This window comes from Aptenodytes patagonicus, chromosome 2, assembly GCF_965638725.1.
Source record: "Aptenodytes patagonicus chromosome 2, bAptPat1.pri.cur, whole genome shotgun sequence".
NCBI lineage: Eukaryota > Metazoa > Chordata > Aves > Sphenisciformes > Spheniscidae > Aptenodytes > Aptenodytes patagonicus.
In genome coordinates, this window is record NC_134950.1 from 132,638,535 (window position 1) to 132,653,157 (window position 14,623).

General features: G+C 36.3%; 1 protein-coding gene across 4 annotated transcripts in view; it reads left to right on the plus strand.

The window, feature by feature from the left end:
* ANKRD28 (ankyrin repeat domain 28) overlaps nucleotides 1-14,325 on the plus strand; it is a 134,552-nt gene extending 120,227 nt beyond the window's left edge. For 3 of the 4 annotated variants that reach the window (XM_076331240.1, XM_076331238.1, XM_076331237.1), the window contains 9 exons: nucleotides 260-377; nucleotides 977-1,196; nucleotides 2,615-2,702; nucleotides 2,799-2,882; nucleotides 3,410-3,555; nucleotides 3,742-3,824; nucleotides 3,968-4,050; nucleotides 6,337-6,428; nucleotides 12,312-14,325. In XM_076331240.1, coding sequence (XP_076187355.1) covers nucleotides 260-377; nucleotides 977-1,196; nucleotides 2,615-2,702; nucleotides 2,799-2,882; nucleotides 3,410-3,555; nucleotides 3,742-3,824; nucleotides 3,968-4,050; nucleotides 6,337-6,428; nucleotides 12,312-12,598 — 1,201 coding nt within the window. In that variant the 3' untranslated portion in view covers nucleotides 12,599-14,325. Of the gene's footprint in view, nucleotides 1-259; nucleotides 378-976; nucleotides 1,197-2,614; nucleotides 2,703-2,798; nucleotides 2,883-3,409; nucleotides 3,556-3,741; nucleotides 3,825-3,967; nucleotides 4,051-4,746; nucleotides 4,957-6,336; nucleotides 6,429-12,311 lie in introns of those variants that run through there. The other variant, XR_012994709.1, reaches the window with a different exon arrangement.
* Nucleotides 14,326-14,623: the final 298 nt, after the last annotated feature.

Below are 14,623 nucleotides of genomic sequence, written 5' to 3' on the forward strand. Positions count from 1 at the left end.
GTCTTATTGCCTAGATGCTGAAAAAATGGATTCTAGTAACTTAATCAGGACTTCTGAGTTAGGGGATATTAATTTCTTTTCTTGTATCTAAAAAGCAAATATGAGTGGCATTCTCAGAGTGAAGGTAGTGCTAGAGAAGATCATTGATGATGTAAATTTTAACAGCGTTGTCCAGAAGGATAGTAGTTGTTACATTTCAGCTGAGTGCTAGTCTGTTAAATTTCCTTGTAGATTACGCTTTATTTCACTCTCTGCTTAGGACTCCTCTGATGTTGTCAGTTCTCAATGGGCACACCGACTGCGTTTATTCACTCCTTAACAAAGGAGCAAATGTAGATGCCAAAGATAAGTGGGGAAGGACGGCATTACATAGAGGGGTAAGAGAATATTCCTTTTCTGTGCTTTCCAGTTTTATACATATTAATTTCAAATACAGTCTTAATATGTAGTGTTAATGAATTTCTCATTATTCTCATCTTGCCATTCTTAGTTTTTAATTGTCTTTTTAGTTGCTTTCAAAAGGCAAGCTTTTGCCTGTTTGCTCCGTACCCTCACAATTCTTTTGGACTTCTAGAGTCTCTTAATCTTGCTGTAAGTGTTGACTGGAGAGATCCCAGAGTACAGCTTTTTGTTATGGGGTGGGGGTAATGTTAATGGAAGGAAGAAAAGCGTGATGCATGCCATATGCCAATTTTTTTTTTTAATAGTCTCTGCCAGACAAGACAATTGAATGAGCCCTAGAGATTAGCAGTTCATTCAGTGTTATTCCACGAAATTATTGTGTCATCAATATGATAATACATTGCTATTTTTCCAACAGAATGGCTGTTTCCAGGAATAAAAATAATAACTGTGCTTATTTTGTTATTACTTAAAAATGTAGGAAATTGCCTGAAGTTTACTTGCTTTAGTTATACACCTTGGCTTATATACATGAATATTTGCAAACTTGCTATTTCCTGTCTGTCTCTCACAGGCAGTGACTGGGCATGAGGAATGTGTGGAAGCATTGCTTCAACATGGTGCTAAGTCCTTATTACGAGACTGTAGGGGGCGAACCCCTATACACTTGTCAGCTGCATGTGGACATATAGGTGTTCTAGGAGCTCTCCTGCAGTCGGCTACATCTGTGGATGCAGTACCTGCAATAGCAGACAATCACGGCTATACATCACTGCATTGGGCCTGCTATAATGGTAAAATACATTAAAGTTAAAATATAGGTCTAAATGTATTTGTTGATATTGAGATAGAAGTTACTACTACTTATAAAAGCAACATATAAAGCCTGTCCTCTTTCAGTTCATATTAGTCAATGTGACAATATGATGGACGTGATATCTTGAGGGGAAACGTATTAACATCTAATACATAATATGTGCTTATTTTTGTACTACATTTTTGTTATAAACTGCCTTCTTAGTTTTATGTCTCGGAGTCTTTCAAGAAATTCAGTATAGTACCCGTGAATAGAGATGTGCCACACATCCCAAAAAAATAATCTTCACAGGGAGTCTTGGGAGGAATGGTTTCAGATTAAATCTTTTTTTAAACTTCCTTCAAATCAACCTTGATAGGCACAAGAAGCTAAAGTATATAAAAGTGATTCAATAAGGTTTTTTTTTTCTTCACTGATCCTTTTCTTCACTAATACTTTTCTTGGATTTGGGGGTGAGGGAGGCCTTAAAAGGTAGGACACTCATTTGGCTCCTTTGCTAAAGATTTTGTTCTGTGTGTTCCTTTCTGACATAGTAGAGGTTCTCATTTATTTCACCTCTGAGTCACGTGACAGAGAAAGATCAAAAAGTAAGGGTTTAGAGCTTCACTTCACCAGTTATTTTTAAGTGAATAACTAACGAGACTGTCTTCACAGCTGAAGCAACTGGGTAATACGCTGATAATTTGAACTAGAATAACGTCTCTTTATCACATTCATAAAATTAAACTCTTACAGCTTGGTCCATTTTCAGAGTGACCACAGTGTCTGAATAAAACAGAACTGAAATATGCTTGATTTGTAGAATGAAAATTTGACAGGACTTGTGAAAATACAAATCTTAGTCCAACATTCACTGTTGTCTGAAGGTTCTCTGCATATACGCGTCGAAGATCAAACAGATAGTTACAGTTGTTGGTTACCTGTACAGTAGCAGGCTATAGAATTTTGAAAATAATAGTATGATAGGTTGAACATGTTCTTTTTAAGCTTTTGTTATGACTATCGACTTGGTTTTTCTTTGGGTTTAGCAAGACAGTGGAACAAAAATAATCCTCAAATGGTAGAGACATTTTCATGTAGACTAAGTGGTGAATGTACAGAAAAGTTTGAAACGTGGAGGTGTAAAGAACTAAATTAAGTGTTCTGGATGTTCTTCAGACAGCATGAGATCCCTTCTGAATTTCACAAAGTTTACAGTGTTAAATGTCAGTTTGATTTTCAGGATTCTAAAAATGTCTTAGTTCCTAAACGTAGCCCTATCGAATATAACCAGCGTGTCGTTGAAACTTTCAAGTGAAATATTGCTTAATCTAATTTAGATACATATTTTTTGTTGTAATTCATAAATAGACCTTTTCCCTTTTTTTTAATGCTTAACTTTTACATTTGCTTTAGGTCATGACAGTTGTGTAGAACTCCTCCTGGAACAGGAAGTTTTCCAGAAAATGGAAGGAAATTCTTTCAGTCCGTTGCATTGTGCTGTGTAAGGAAGTGCAAAATTATTCTTCATAGATGTCATTGCTGTATTTAACAAAAGATTTATCATTCTGTAAATAACAGTCTGTTTAATTCCCTATAGGATAAATGACAATGAAGGTGCTGCAGAAATGTTAATTGATACACTAGGTGCTGGTATTGTAAATTCAACAGATTCAAAAGGAAGGTAAGAGTGTAAATGCACAGTGGAAGAATGTTTGTAGTGTAATAGTTAAAGTGGCTCTGCTAAATTCTATCATCATTTAGGGGTTTTGTATTTGCTACTTACACTAAGTTCCCCTTCCCTCTGTTTTTATTCTTTGAAGAATTTATTTTTTTATTCTGTGCTACAAATAAAAGTTTAGCTTTTTAAAAATCCTGTTCTGATGCAATAAACTTGAATTGGCTTTTTATTATATAGGCAAGTTTGAGCATGTTTTCAATTGTATCACTTTGGGGGTAGTATTTTATGCGTATTTTATTTTTTCTGAATCAAACTGTATGTCTATTATAAACGACATAGAGGGAATTATTTGAAACTTGAAGGGGACTTTCTAAAGTCAGCAGTCACAACTCCAGCAATACTGATTTCAAAGGATCAGTGAGAGGGACTGCCCAGTCTTTTGTATCTGCAGGATCACAGTCAGCACGCCCCTTCAAATAAAGTAGAAAGCATGGCTGAACATGCCCCTATTGTCTTTTGATCTGTTGTAGAACTCCTCTTCACGCAGCAGCTTTTACAGATCATGTTGAGTGTCTACAGCTTCTGCTCAGTCACAATGCTCAAGTAAATGCTGTAGATTCTTCTGGGAAAACTCCTTTAATGATGGCTGCAGAAAATGGACAGACAAATACAGTTGGTAAAGAGAAAGCTTTATATATTTCTGCTCTTAAGTTTGTTAATCTTACTATGGGTAAAGTTGCCTTATAGTTAACGTTCCTGTGGATATATTTTTATCAACACTATGTTTTCATTTTGCACAAATGTAAGCCATTAAGACTTTATTAACTAAAAGCATGTTCCTTACAAATCTTTATTTCCCCAGAGGTGCTGGTTAGCAGTGCTAAGGCTGATCTGACTTTGCAAGACAGTTCTAAGAACACAGCACTCCATTTGGCTTGCAGCAAGGTGCGTGCATAGCCTGACTTACCAGTGCTGAGCTTTGTGTTATCAAGCACTGTTTGCAAATATTAACTTGTTACTTTGAAAAGGCGTTCAAAGCAATTTTTGAAGCGTATTTGTTATATGACAGATGTTTGTTCTGTATTAAGGGTCATGAAACTAGTGCCTTGTTAATACTGGAGAAGATTACAGATAGAAACCTCATCAATGCCACCAATGCAGCCTTGCAAACGTACGTATCAGCAGTGAGTGTGTTTTACAGATGAGTTTTTGGTGTGTTTCTGCTAAAACCAGTATCTTGCTCATAAAGAGGAATATTTTTCAGAATTTTTTTCCAAATCAGTTGAATTTTGATTGAATTGCTTAACAGGTACCAAGAGTTTAACCGACTTGAAGTGAAATGGTGTTTTGTTCATACTTAAAGTTCTCATTTTAGCTGAGTGAAAGAGAGGATAAATAAATCTTACAGTATTGTGATTCAGGGAATCCTGTGTGGAATTACTGCAATCTGCTGAGATTACCTGTAAACCAATATTTTTCTGTTTTATAAATTATCTAATTTTTCAATTAAAATTCACTTCAGTTAACAACTCATTGGAGGTAAACTAAGACTTGCTCTTCAAAGCTAGCTAATAAAAAACGTAGCTGAAGTACGCTTTTATTCTTCAGCGTGCTTTCTGTTAGGAAAAGATACCTATTGCTACTAGGATGAAAGACTATTTTCTATTAAATATTATGGAGAATATAGTATTCTTAATGCTTCCTGAAGATCTTCTCTCAAGTAGAATTAAGCCTACTTTGTTAGCCCAATCATGAGGAAAACTTAAAAATGTAGTGCTATGTCATACTGGGGAATATATTTCAGGATGGGCTATTAAAATGACTCTTCTGCATTTTTTTCCTGTTAAAGAATGTATTTGTGTTATAGGCAATATGTGACACCAGATATGTAGCTGAGTGATGTACATGAATTGCTAAGAATGCTATCACAGACCATGTAGGAAAAAAAAACACTGGAACTTGTAAGCAACTTGTGTATTTCTCTGGCCTTACATCCCTTCTGGAATCTGTCATGTTCGAATTCCTACAGTTCTTCCAAATATTCTCAGAGATCCGCTTGAACTAAGGAGTTAAGATAGTAAGAATTCTTCCTCTGCTCTTGCTGTTCACTGTGGTGCACCTCAGGCAGCATAAAATAACCAGAAAGCTGGAAAGGGATTCATTGCCCCATTTCTGGCTTGAAGGGGGGGATATCTTGGGAGGAGGAAAAGCAAAAATGAGATGGGAACAGAAGTGGGAAAGTGTGCTACCACAGGCTCATCTAATTCCACCCACATGCCTTGGCTCATATAGGCTGATCAAGAGATGTCATGGGGAAAAATAGGTACATATTCACACCTCCATGAAATGTTTATATAAATTTCAAGATTTTAACAGTTGTTTAAAATATTACTGGTTTAGCAAATGTTTTTTAATAACTAAACTGACTTTCTAAACAGCTTTCATCATAAACAATGTCCTACTTTGTGCCAAGATAAGCATTACAATTGTTGGCCTCTATTTTAATTATGGCACATTTTTCAGTGCATCTGTAGTATGCAATAGTTCTTGAATTTTAATACTTTAATACAGCTTCTCCTAATTGTATCTTTTGCATTTCTGGTCTCTAAGTAAGTCACTTGTTTCCAAATCAAAATATAGTTCACAGTTAATTCAAACAATTTTAAGAATCTCAAAACAAATGAAGAGCAATATAAAGCAGAAGGGAAGTAAGCTGATCATTCTGTTTCCTGCTGAGTGGTGGTAGGGTTTTAAGCCAGTGGGAACCAACTTTGAAAAACTGTTGCATTTGAAAAAGATACAATTATATATTTGAGGTAAAGCTACACTTTTCTTGATAGATCAAGTCACCGCAAAACAGGGTTATGGTTAATAGTTTGAGGTTTTGAAAAGTAATCTGTTTTTCCAGCTTCATGCATTGTACTGTAAAATATTTTTTTCATTTCTAGTCACAGTGGAATATAGTGGTTTCTAAAAGGCAGATTGATGAAATGCTTCTGCATCTCTTACAAGCATTTACATGCAATACAATGACTACCATTCTGCTGTTACTATTCTAATGATTATTGCCAGTGGCATGGAGTAACTCTCAGATGTGGTGGTATCTGTTACAACAGTTCAGTGAAGGATTTATCAACAGTAAGGCACCAGATGTTTCTAAATTTTTAACGTGATAAAGTTCATAAGCAGGCAGGTGTCTTCTAGGAGCTAATTCCTCACTGTGTGGTGCCATAAAAAGAGGAAAGTAAGTGCAAAATTGTTATTGTATAGTTTCTTTGCAATAAGAAAAGAGATTTGCTGTTTTTCCCATCTTGGTTATTATATCTACAATATTTATATAATGTGTAAGTAACATACCAGTATAAATACTTCAATAATCATTTAAGTAGCTGCAAGCTACCTATCTTACTTAATATCTTGTTCTAAGGTTTATATACCAGTTTGCTTGTCTTTGCAGACCTCTGCATGTTGCTGCTCGGAATGGACTAACGGTTGTAGTTCAAGAGCTTTTAGGGAAGGGAGCAAGTGTACTTGCTGTAGATGAAAATGGTAAGAATAAATTTAACTTTGTTTCCCCCTAAGGAACTGTGGTTTTAAACTCAGCTCACTGGAAAGCAATAACCCTTTGGGAATTTCATATGAGCCTTGCAGTAGGTTCCCCCCATAGAAAAAAATGTGTTGCGTTGGTGATGGATCATTTTAGCAAAGCAGCGGAAGTGTAAGGGGAGTGAAAACTTTCAGAACAATGCAGGTCACGGCATAGAAATGTTTGGTTTGCATTTGTAGTTTTATAATGAATACACTAGCTCTGCCATACTGGAGGCGGTCAAAAAATGTAATGCTCAAAGTAAAATACAACTTTCAGCTGTTAAGCTGGATTGAATTGCCATCCATTTTGTCACGGTAGGTTTACTGGTGTTAGTTTTTAAAAGCAAGTATGAATTACAGATCTCAGTTACTGGTCTCAAGCTTCTGGCTCTAATAGAGTTTTTCGGCACATAGAAGTAAGAAAAAGTAACTGCTTTATCACAGAGAATAAATCCTATTCCTTGTAAGAACAAAAGAAAATTAGATCTACTGACTTCTTATTTGCATATTTTCATGTAAGACATCTGTGGTCCTCCAAAGCTGTGCTTTTAAAAGCATAAGAGCTCCTGCTCTTATGCCATACCCCAGTGTGTCTTAAATGAAAGCACTAGCTGGGGTTTGGGGCGGGGAGGGGTTTGGGGTTTTTTGCCTGGTTTTTTGCCTGTTTTGGGGGGTTTGATTTTGTGTTTTGTTTGGGGGGGGGGTTGGGGGGTTTTTTGTTTTTTTTTTTTTTTTCAGAAGGGATGTGCCTAATTAACAGTTTCCAGCTTGGAAAGTTTTTCTTCTCTTAATGTTTACTGTGACTTTTTCTGTGTGTTTCTCAGCTTACACTGCTTAAAGTGACAAGGGTGATTTAAAGATCATTCCTTGTCTAAAACAGGGTACAGGGGTAACCGCTAAATGAAACTCCCTAAAATGAAAAGATTGGAAAACGTACCTTTTTGATTTTTGTTTCTCATCACAAGTATGCTAACTGGAGATGTTGTTTGTATTTTTGTGGGCTTTTCATGTGCAGCCAGTCCCTTGTTAGGGTGGATCTTTGACATAACAGAGAAAAGAGTTGTTTGTATAGAAGTCACAGTTCTCTGGCAGCCTGGGGATCTAACTGCAACATGTTAAATTTCTTTTTAATTCTGCTCATAGTTTAAATTTTAAAGTAACTTTGAGTGCTACCTAATCTAGTTCCTCAACGTGGTTCTTAACTTTTGTTTCTAATAGCAATAGCTTTGTTTATAAAATTTTAAGCAGCCTTGAGAATATTCATAATGAATTCTTTTTCTGTTGGATGAATGTACCAGCTTAAAGCACAGTATGTGCAAAGTGATGAATACTTGTGAGTTGTGAGAGAGCAAGGGAAATTTTTGTGGGATTTATCAATCTATTTCACCTGTCACTGTAATTTTTTCTTAATTCTTAGAAGTATTAGTATGCGAGCAGGCTTGCTAAACCTGTTGCAAAAGTTTTCTTGATTTCCATAGTGTACCTTTTATAGTAAATGGAAAAGCTGGCAGTAGTGATAGCCAGGTTCTGCTTTAGGTCTACTTGTCTTTGATTTTAGCAACTACTGCTAGAGTGTAAGTGTTTCTAAAAAAAAAAAAAAATTACACTTATTCAATTCTAATAAAGTAAAAGTATAGGAGAAACTTTGATTTTTTTTTTTTTATATATAATTAGAAAGGCTTAAAAGAGTATGATTCATGCATTTTTGGGGGTGAAAGCTATGTTTAGCGAAGCAGACTGAAGAAACAGGCGCTGGAATATTTTGCATCACAATACTGACATTCCCTTACTTTAGCATAGCTCAGGTAATTTCGGTGATCTGCCACGCAAGCTTGGCGATTCAGATAGATGAAATTGGAGGTAAAGTTTTAGTTAGTGTTTTACATGGAAGTGTGTTTTGATACATGGAACGTAATCAGCAGAACCTCAGCTGGTATGGAGTGGTGATCCCCTTTTTGTCTCTGAAGCTGTTTTTTTCTATAAAGGCTGCATTGACCTATTTTACGAGAGTCTCTCTTTGTATCTCTGTCTGTAAAAAAACTACTTAGTAGTCCTCTGCTGCTATATCTGGGCTACAGAAAATTATTGAAAAACATGAGCTTTGAAAAAAAACTAACATCACTCCAATTCTCTGCATTTCAGTTTATAAATAATTTATAAGATATTTAAAACTCTAGATTTGATGTCATCTTGCTTTTGTTATAGAGCATCTCTTAATGTGGTGAGATCACTTTTTGAGGTGTTTAAGAACTAATGTCTTTGGAAAAAATGTAATCCTCTTGGTTCTCAAAAGATTAAATGCAACTGAAACAGCAAGTTAACTGTCCGGTATACTTCCCGAAAGTAGTTATGTTGAGGGTTCATTCTCAGTTCTGTATCAGTTCTCACTCAAATCTTTCCATTCTTTTCCCATGTTTCCACACCTGTCTTGATGAAATTTTGCCATCACTCGCATCTACAAAAATTTTGTTGAATTTTACATTAGTTATGCAAGTTTACCTGTCTTAAAAGAAATTACTAGCTTTTTCTTTCATTGGACACCAGCTGAAGTTTTAGTTTTGGTCACTCAACCAACTTTTCAAGGTTTTTTTATTTTGGGTTTTTCCCCTGCTATTTAACTAACTAGGCTAGCTAAATTTCCTGGTACGATCTGTCTTTTCTTTGTTGTATTAATGTGCACCACAGTAGTGAGAGGAGGCATTCTCTAACTCTGGAGACTGACATAGCACGGAGGTTTCTCTTATTTTCTAGATTCATTGTTACAGTGATCATTGGCCTTTCAAGCTTTTAAAAAAAATAAAAGGGTGGGGGGCGGAATATTTTTTTTTTTTGTCTAGTTCTTTTCCAAGCCTTCCTTTACTCGTATTTTAGTTTATATTGGAGATCTCCAGTTTTCTGGAAGGAATTTTTTCTTGTAAATGCTTACAAGATGACTCATGCGTCAGATGACTCTCTTCTCTTTCCCAAGTGTAAGACTTCATTCAGTTTATCTTGAGAACTGTCTTTGCGCTGACTGCATTAATAACCCTCTGATTTTCCTGTAGGCACCTTCATGGAAACTTTCAAGCCTCAGGGGAGGGAGCAGCTCTGCATTTGGGCAGGGGGAGCCCTCGTCTTAAGCCCGTGTCCACCACTTAGGCTCTGTTTTCTGTTGCACGAGGAAGCTGCTTCACCTCACTCTGCTTCTGTTGCCCTGTCTATAAATGAAGATAGTGATTTTTTTTTTTTTTTTTTGTGCTGTGAAAGCTTATGCAAATACAAGTACAGATTATGGGGAACATTATATGAGAACCGAGTAAGAGTATTTCAGTGGAGTTGGTACCTTTAGCAACATCTTATTAAAAGAACATTTAAAGTATTTATACCTATTGTTGCCCTGACATATAAATGATCAGTTGGCAGTTATTTAAGGGACATAAAAATATAATTTGTTCTTACAATTTTAAAATAATATAGACAAAAATAACGTGGTGGAGGACACAGATGTCAGTCTTTCACGGTGCAAGCAGTTACTTCATTTTGCTATGTCTAAGGCAAGAATAAAACTGTGATATTTCATTCCTAGTTATGAAAGCTAGAAGCTTAAGATCTACAATCGAATATTAGTATAAATACTGTTTTTAGAGAACTTTTAAAAGAAGCTAGTAATCTATTAAATCTTCACGTTGGCCTTTAATGTTTTTTATGATGAACTGGGATACTGAAAGGTAGCTGGTGACTGCTCGTTTTTCTTCTTTGAGTTTTTATCAAATCATGTTAGTGAAAGAAATGGTGTTGAGCGTGGCCAGCTTGAATGCACTTACTTTGTGTGTCATCTTACCTTCATACAGTCTACAGCAACTATAGTTATTAAATTGTGTGCATTTGAGTATCAATGCTGAGCCTTCTGTTCTGCCTGATGTGCCTGAAACGCAGTCTTCATCCAAGCGTAGCAAGCTCTGGCCCTTGCTTCTGAATCTTCTCAAAAAGTATCTCTTCTGCAGACTGTCACTGTTAAGTCTGAGCTGTTTAAGTGCTGTGATACCTTACTAACAATGAAAATATCTGCTGCGCTGCACTTCTGTACAGCCCTATCACATGGTCAGCTGGTGCGTTTTGTGCTTGAATTATCTGTGTGTTTCCTTGGATTGTATGCTCCTTTGGGCAGGGACTGTTGTCTTACTGTGTTCCAAGCATCAACCACAAGGTGTGTCCTGAGCAAGTAATAGTTCAACTGCAAGATTGTCTGTCCCCTGCTTGCTGTTTTCTTAACTTGTAGATACAATTATTTTCCATAATGTGCCTACTTGTTTAAAACTTCTGTGCAATTGTACAACGCGATAACTACTCCTGAGCTCTATCCTAACACTTGACCTGGATCTACTTCTACGATAAAGATGATTCCTTAGTAATTGAAACACTTGCTGGTAGAACGGGCATTGCCTCATTTTCCATGCCTTCCGAAGGTCTGGATAGAAATCCGTCACGCGGTTTGCTTTAAAGCCATCTGTTACTTAAAATTACTTGTGTGCTTTTTACCTGGATGATGTACACCTTTAAGTTGTGGACTGGGGGTAGTGCAGGACTTGAGACTCCCAAATGTACCTGAACATGAGTCTTCCTGTTCAGCTCATTGTGGGCATTTCTATCGCACACAGCGAGAGATAACTGCAAGGGTGCTACAAGGTGATCTGGCCACACGCTTGTGTGTGGAGCCGGGTAGAGGGAACTTGCTTTGCTCTTGGCAGCAGAATTAGCAGTTATCTGTGCTTGTACTTATGTGACTGCCGTGCTTCTAGAGCTGCTATTGTCACCACCAATTACAGTGCCTCGGTGTTGTGGCTATACCCCGAGACCTGTGCCAAAGCTTACCCTCAGGTGCCTTACTGAATCATTAAGCCTAAAGCCTGAGACGGGAGCAATGCGTGGATCTCCACTGAGAAGAATTTGAAGCGTTTTTCTTGACATTTAATGAGTAGAGGCAAGTACATAGGGAAGGGGGAAGCTGCAAAAGGAGAAATGTGGCTTGTTAGAGCCACAGTTACCCAGAAGAGATTTCACAGCTATGTGACCTGACTGCAAATCACTCCACAGCCCAAGACCTCCTGCATCTGGGGGTTGTCACAGTAGCATTGCCTGGCAGAAGGAGTTTGGCCGGGCCAGCTGGGCAACCAGGAGGTGTAGTTTCTTTCTGCAAGTCCTAGCCTACTAATCCAGCTGGTATTTCCTCAGACTTCTGTGGATGTCTTAATTGATATCCCTCAAATAAAAGTTAGACATTGGCTGTGTAGTTTATATTACTGTATATTGTAATAAAGCATAGGTTGATTGAAATCGTATGCTCTGCCTTTTCAATTAACTGGCCCTGATGCTTTAGCCAGCTTATTATTGACACAGGACAGTCTTATTGAAATAACTGTCTGGGATGAACAGCTGTATGGAAGCTTCTGGATGAAGAAATATTCAACATGTTGAGCTGTAGTTTCTGCAGTGGCTCTCTAGTGAATGCCTTCACCCATCACTGTTGGCTGCCATTAGTTGTCTCTCCTCAGCCAGGTGACTTCCTCACCATTTTCAAATCCAGGCTTTTCTCACTGGCCTAGAGTGTCTGACTGTGCTTAGCAAAACAAGTACATCTCTGTTCCAAAGCCCACTGACTTCTGGGTTGTTTTTGTAACCGAAAGTTAAAAAATTCTAATTGATGATGCATTTAATTTTCATGTTCTTTGTTTCGGTTATTTTTTTAAACAGTGCAGAACTAAGCAATGTAAAATACTTTTGCAGCTGAAAGATGACATGGTCTTGGAGAAATTTTTACATTGTCTTTAATTTACATGAAGGTTTTGTTTTTTCTTGGCTTTCTAGGTTACACACCAGCTTTGGCCTGCGCGCCCAATAAGGATGTGGCTGATTGCCTAGCTCTCATTCTGGCCACGATGATGCCTGTTTCATCGAGCAGCACATTACCTTCCCTTACATTTAATGCCATTAATCATTACACCAACACCTCAAAAACTGTCACCTTCGATTCCTTGCCAATCATGAGGAGTGACCATAGCTCTTACTGTACTTTCAACAACATTGGCAGGGAAGATGGCTACCCATATACAGAAGAAGACGAACTCAATGACTCAGATTCTGAGACCTACTAGAAGCTACATTTTGTAGGTCTGAAGAGTGAACCCTCGCGCTGGAAGGTCAGACTTGCGCTTTTGGAAAAAAGCTATCAGTGTTTGAATGCAAAAAGAGGACAGACCTTTGAGAAGATGTTTTTTATTGTGGTTGCATATAAAAAAAAAAATCTGTGAGACTCTAGGAGGATTTTTAAGAGCATATTTTGCAGAAGAAGCATAAATTCTTGAATAAGTTCTTGGAATCCATGGCAAAAAAAAAAAAAAAGAATGTCAAAACTGTTTTATTTAACTGTATCCTACCATTCTGTTTCTGGTGCCAGGAGTAATTTCTGCAGACTGGGCACCCTACTTGGTATAAATGAACAACACTATTGTACAACACAAAGGATGCTAGATTTAAATATTATCAATAAAACTAAAACCATTTTGAAGGCAATAAATGAGTTTGGTACAGTAGGCATTGTTTGTGCTGCAAATTGCCAAAGGACCAAATAACTTAAAGATTTTTTTTTTTTTTTTAATTAAATACCTTTTTGTGAAAACTGGAATAGGTTATCTGAGAAGTTGTTTTAACCAAACCTTAATTACTTCTGGAAAAGAAGCTTAGATTTGGTTTTAAATGTTGATTTTTTTTTTTTTTTTTTAATCATCTGAAAGCCTTCCGACACTATTAAATGTAGCATGAAAGAAATCAGATGTACTTTTAAGTTTTGTTTTCTTTTTCTTTTAGGAGAAATGAAAATGAACTTGTCATACTTTTATAGTACTAAAATTAAACCAGCTAACAAGGTGAAGTCAGGGTGAAAAATGTACAGTGTAATAAACAAGGGAAGGGGTGGGAGATGTGGGAGGGAAGCAGTAATTGTTGCACAGTTTTAGATTTTTTTTAACTTTTGGGTTTTGGATTGAGAGTTTTTTAATTTAAAAATACACGAGTAACTTGGAAACTATGAAACTGCATAAAAAATTTGAAATGTCTTGATAAGCCTGTTGTGACTGAGAGTTCTTTTCGATAATTTGTCCGCTTCCTTACATCATAAATTTGTATGTAAGATTAAAATTGTATATCCCTATCACCTTTTTTTTTAAACCCTGGCGTTACAAGGAGGGGGGAGGTGAATTTAAAAGTATATTTCCCTATTAGAAAAACAAGTACAGTGTCTGGTCTGTGGGAAGAGCTGTGTATCTTTGTTGTGCTCCATTTAGAAAATAAACAGCAGAAACAGGTCCCTGTAATGTAGTTCAGACTTGCCCGAAGATTTTTTTTTTTAATTTATAACAGACTACTGTGGTTTTTTTAACTGCCTGAAGAATGAAAAACTGACATAAGTAAGCTGAAGTTTTGTCTGTTAAATATGAATATTTACTTTATTTGGCTCCGCTTTAACTATAACTGTTACTTTTCAAGTGAATTTGTTTATGTACATGCAAGGAATCCTTGCATGTCCTGGTAAAGTACAAATAAATTACTACAAACTGATTCCAATTTCCTTTTTATCCTTTTTGTATTGTGAAACTGGAAATCTTTATGATATTGTAAATTATCAGCTGGTTTTCTGAACATAGTGTGAAAACACGGGACAATATTTTGATCTATTTGATAATTTTGTGGGTTTTTTGAAGAATTAATGAGCATGTACATAGAAATAGCGACTGCTTGAATACTGTATTTACCTGCACTCTTTCAGTACTTCAAGATTCCTGTATATTTTACGGAGTATAATAAAACCCAAATCTGAGTTCTACTAATGAATAACTTATTTGTATCTACTAAGCATTAATGACAAAGTCTCTTCTGTGAACTTATAAAGAATTATAAGTTATTATAAGTTATTATTAGAATTTATAAAATCTACTTCACAAAGGCTTTGCCAGCATTTTAATTCTAAAGTGAAGGTGAGCTATTTAAATTCAAAGTCATTTTAAATGTTAAATTACTTCATTATTCCTTTAGGCTTTCTTTTAAGTATTACTTAACCATTTGTGCCTGTGTTCATTGTTTATATATGCAGTACGTCTGTCCGTGAGCAGATTAGATGACTT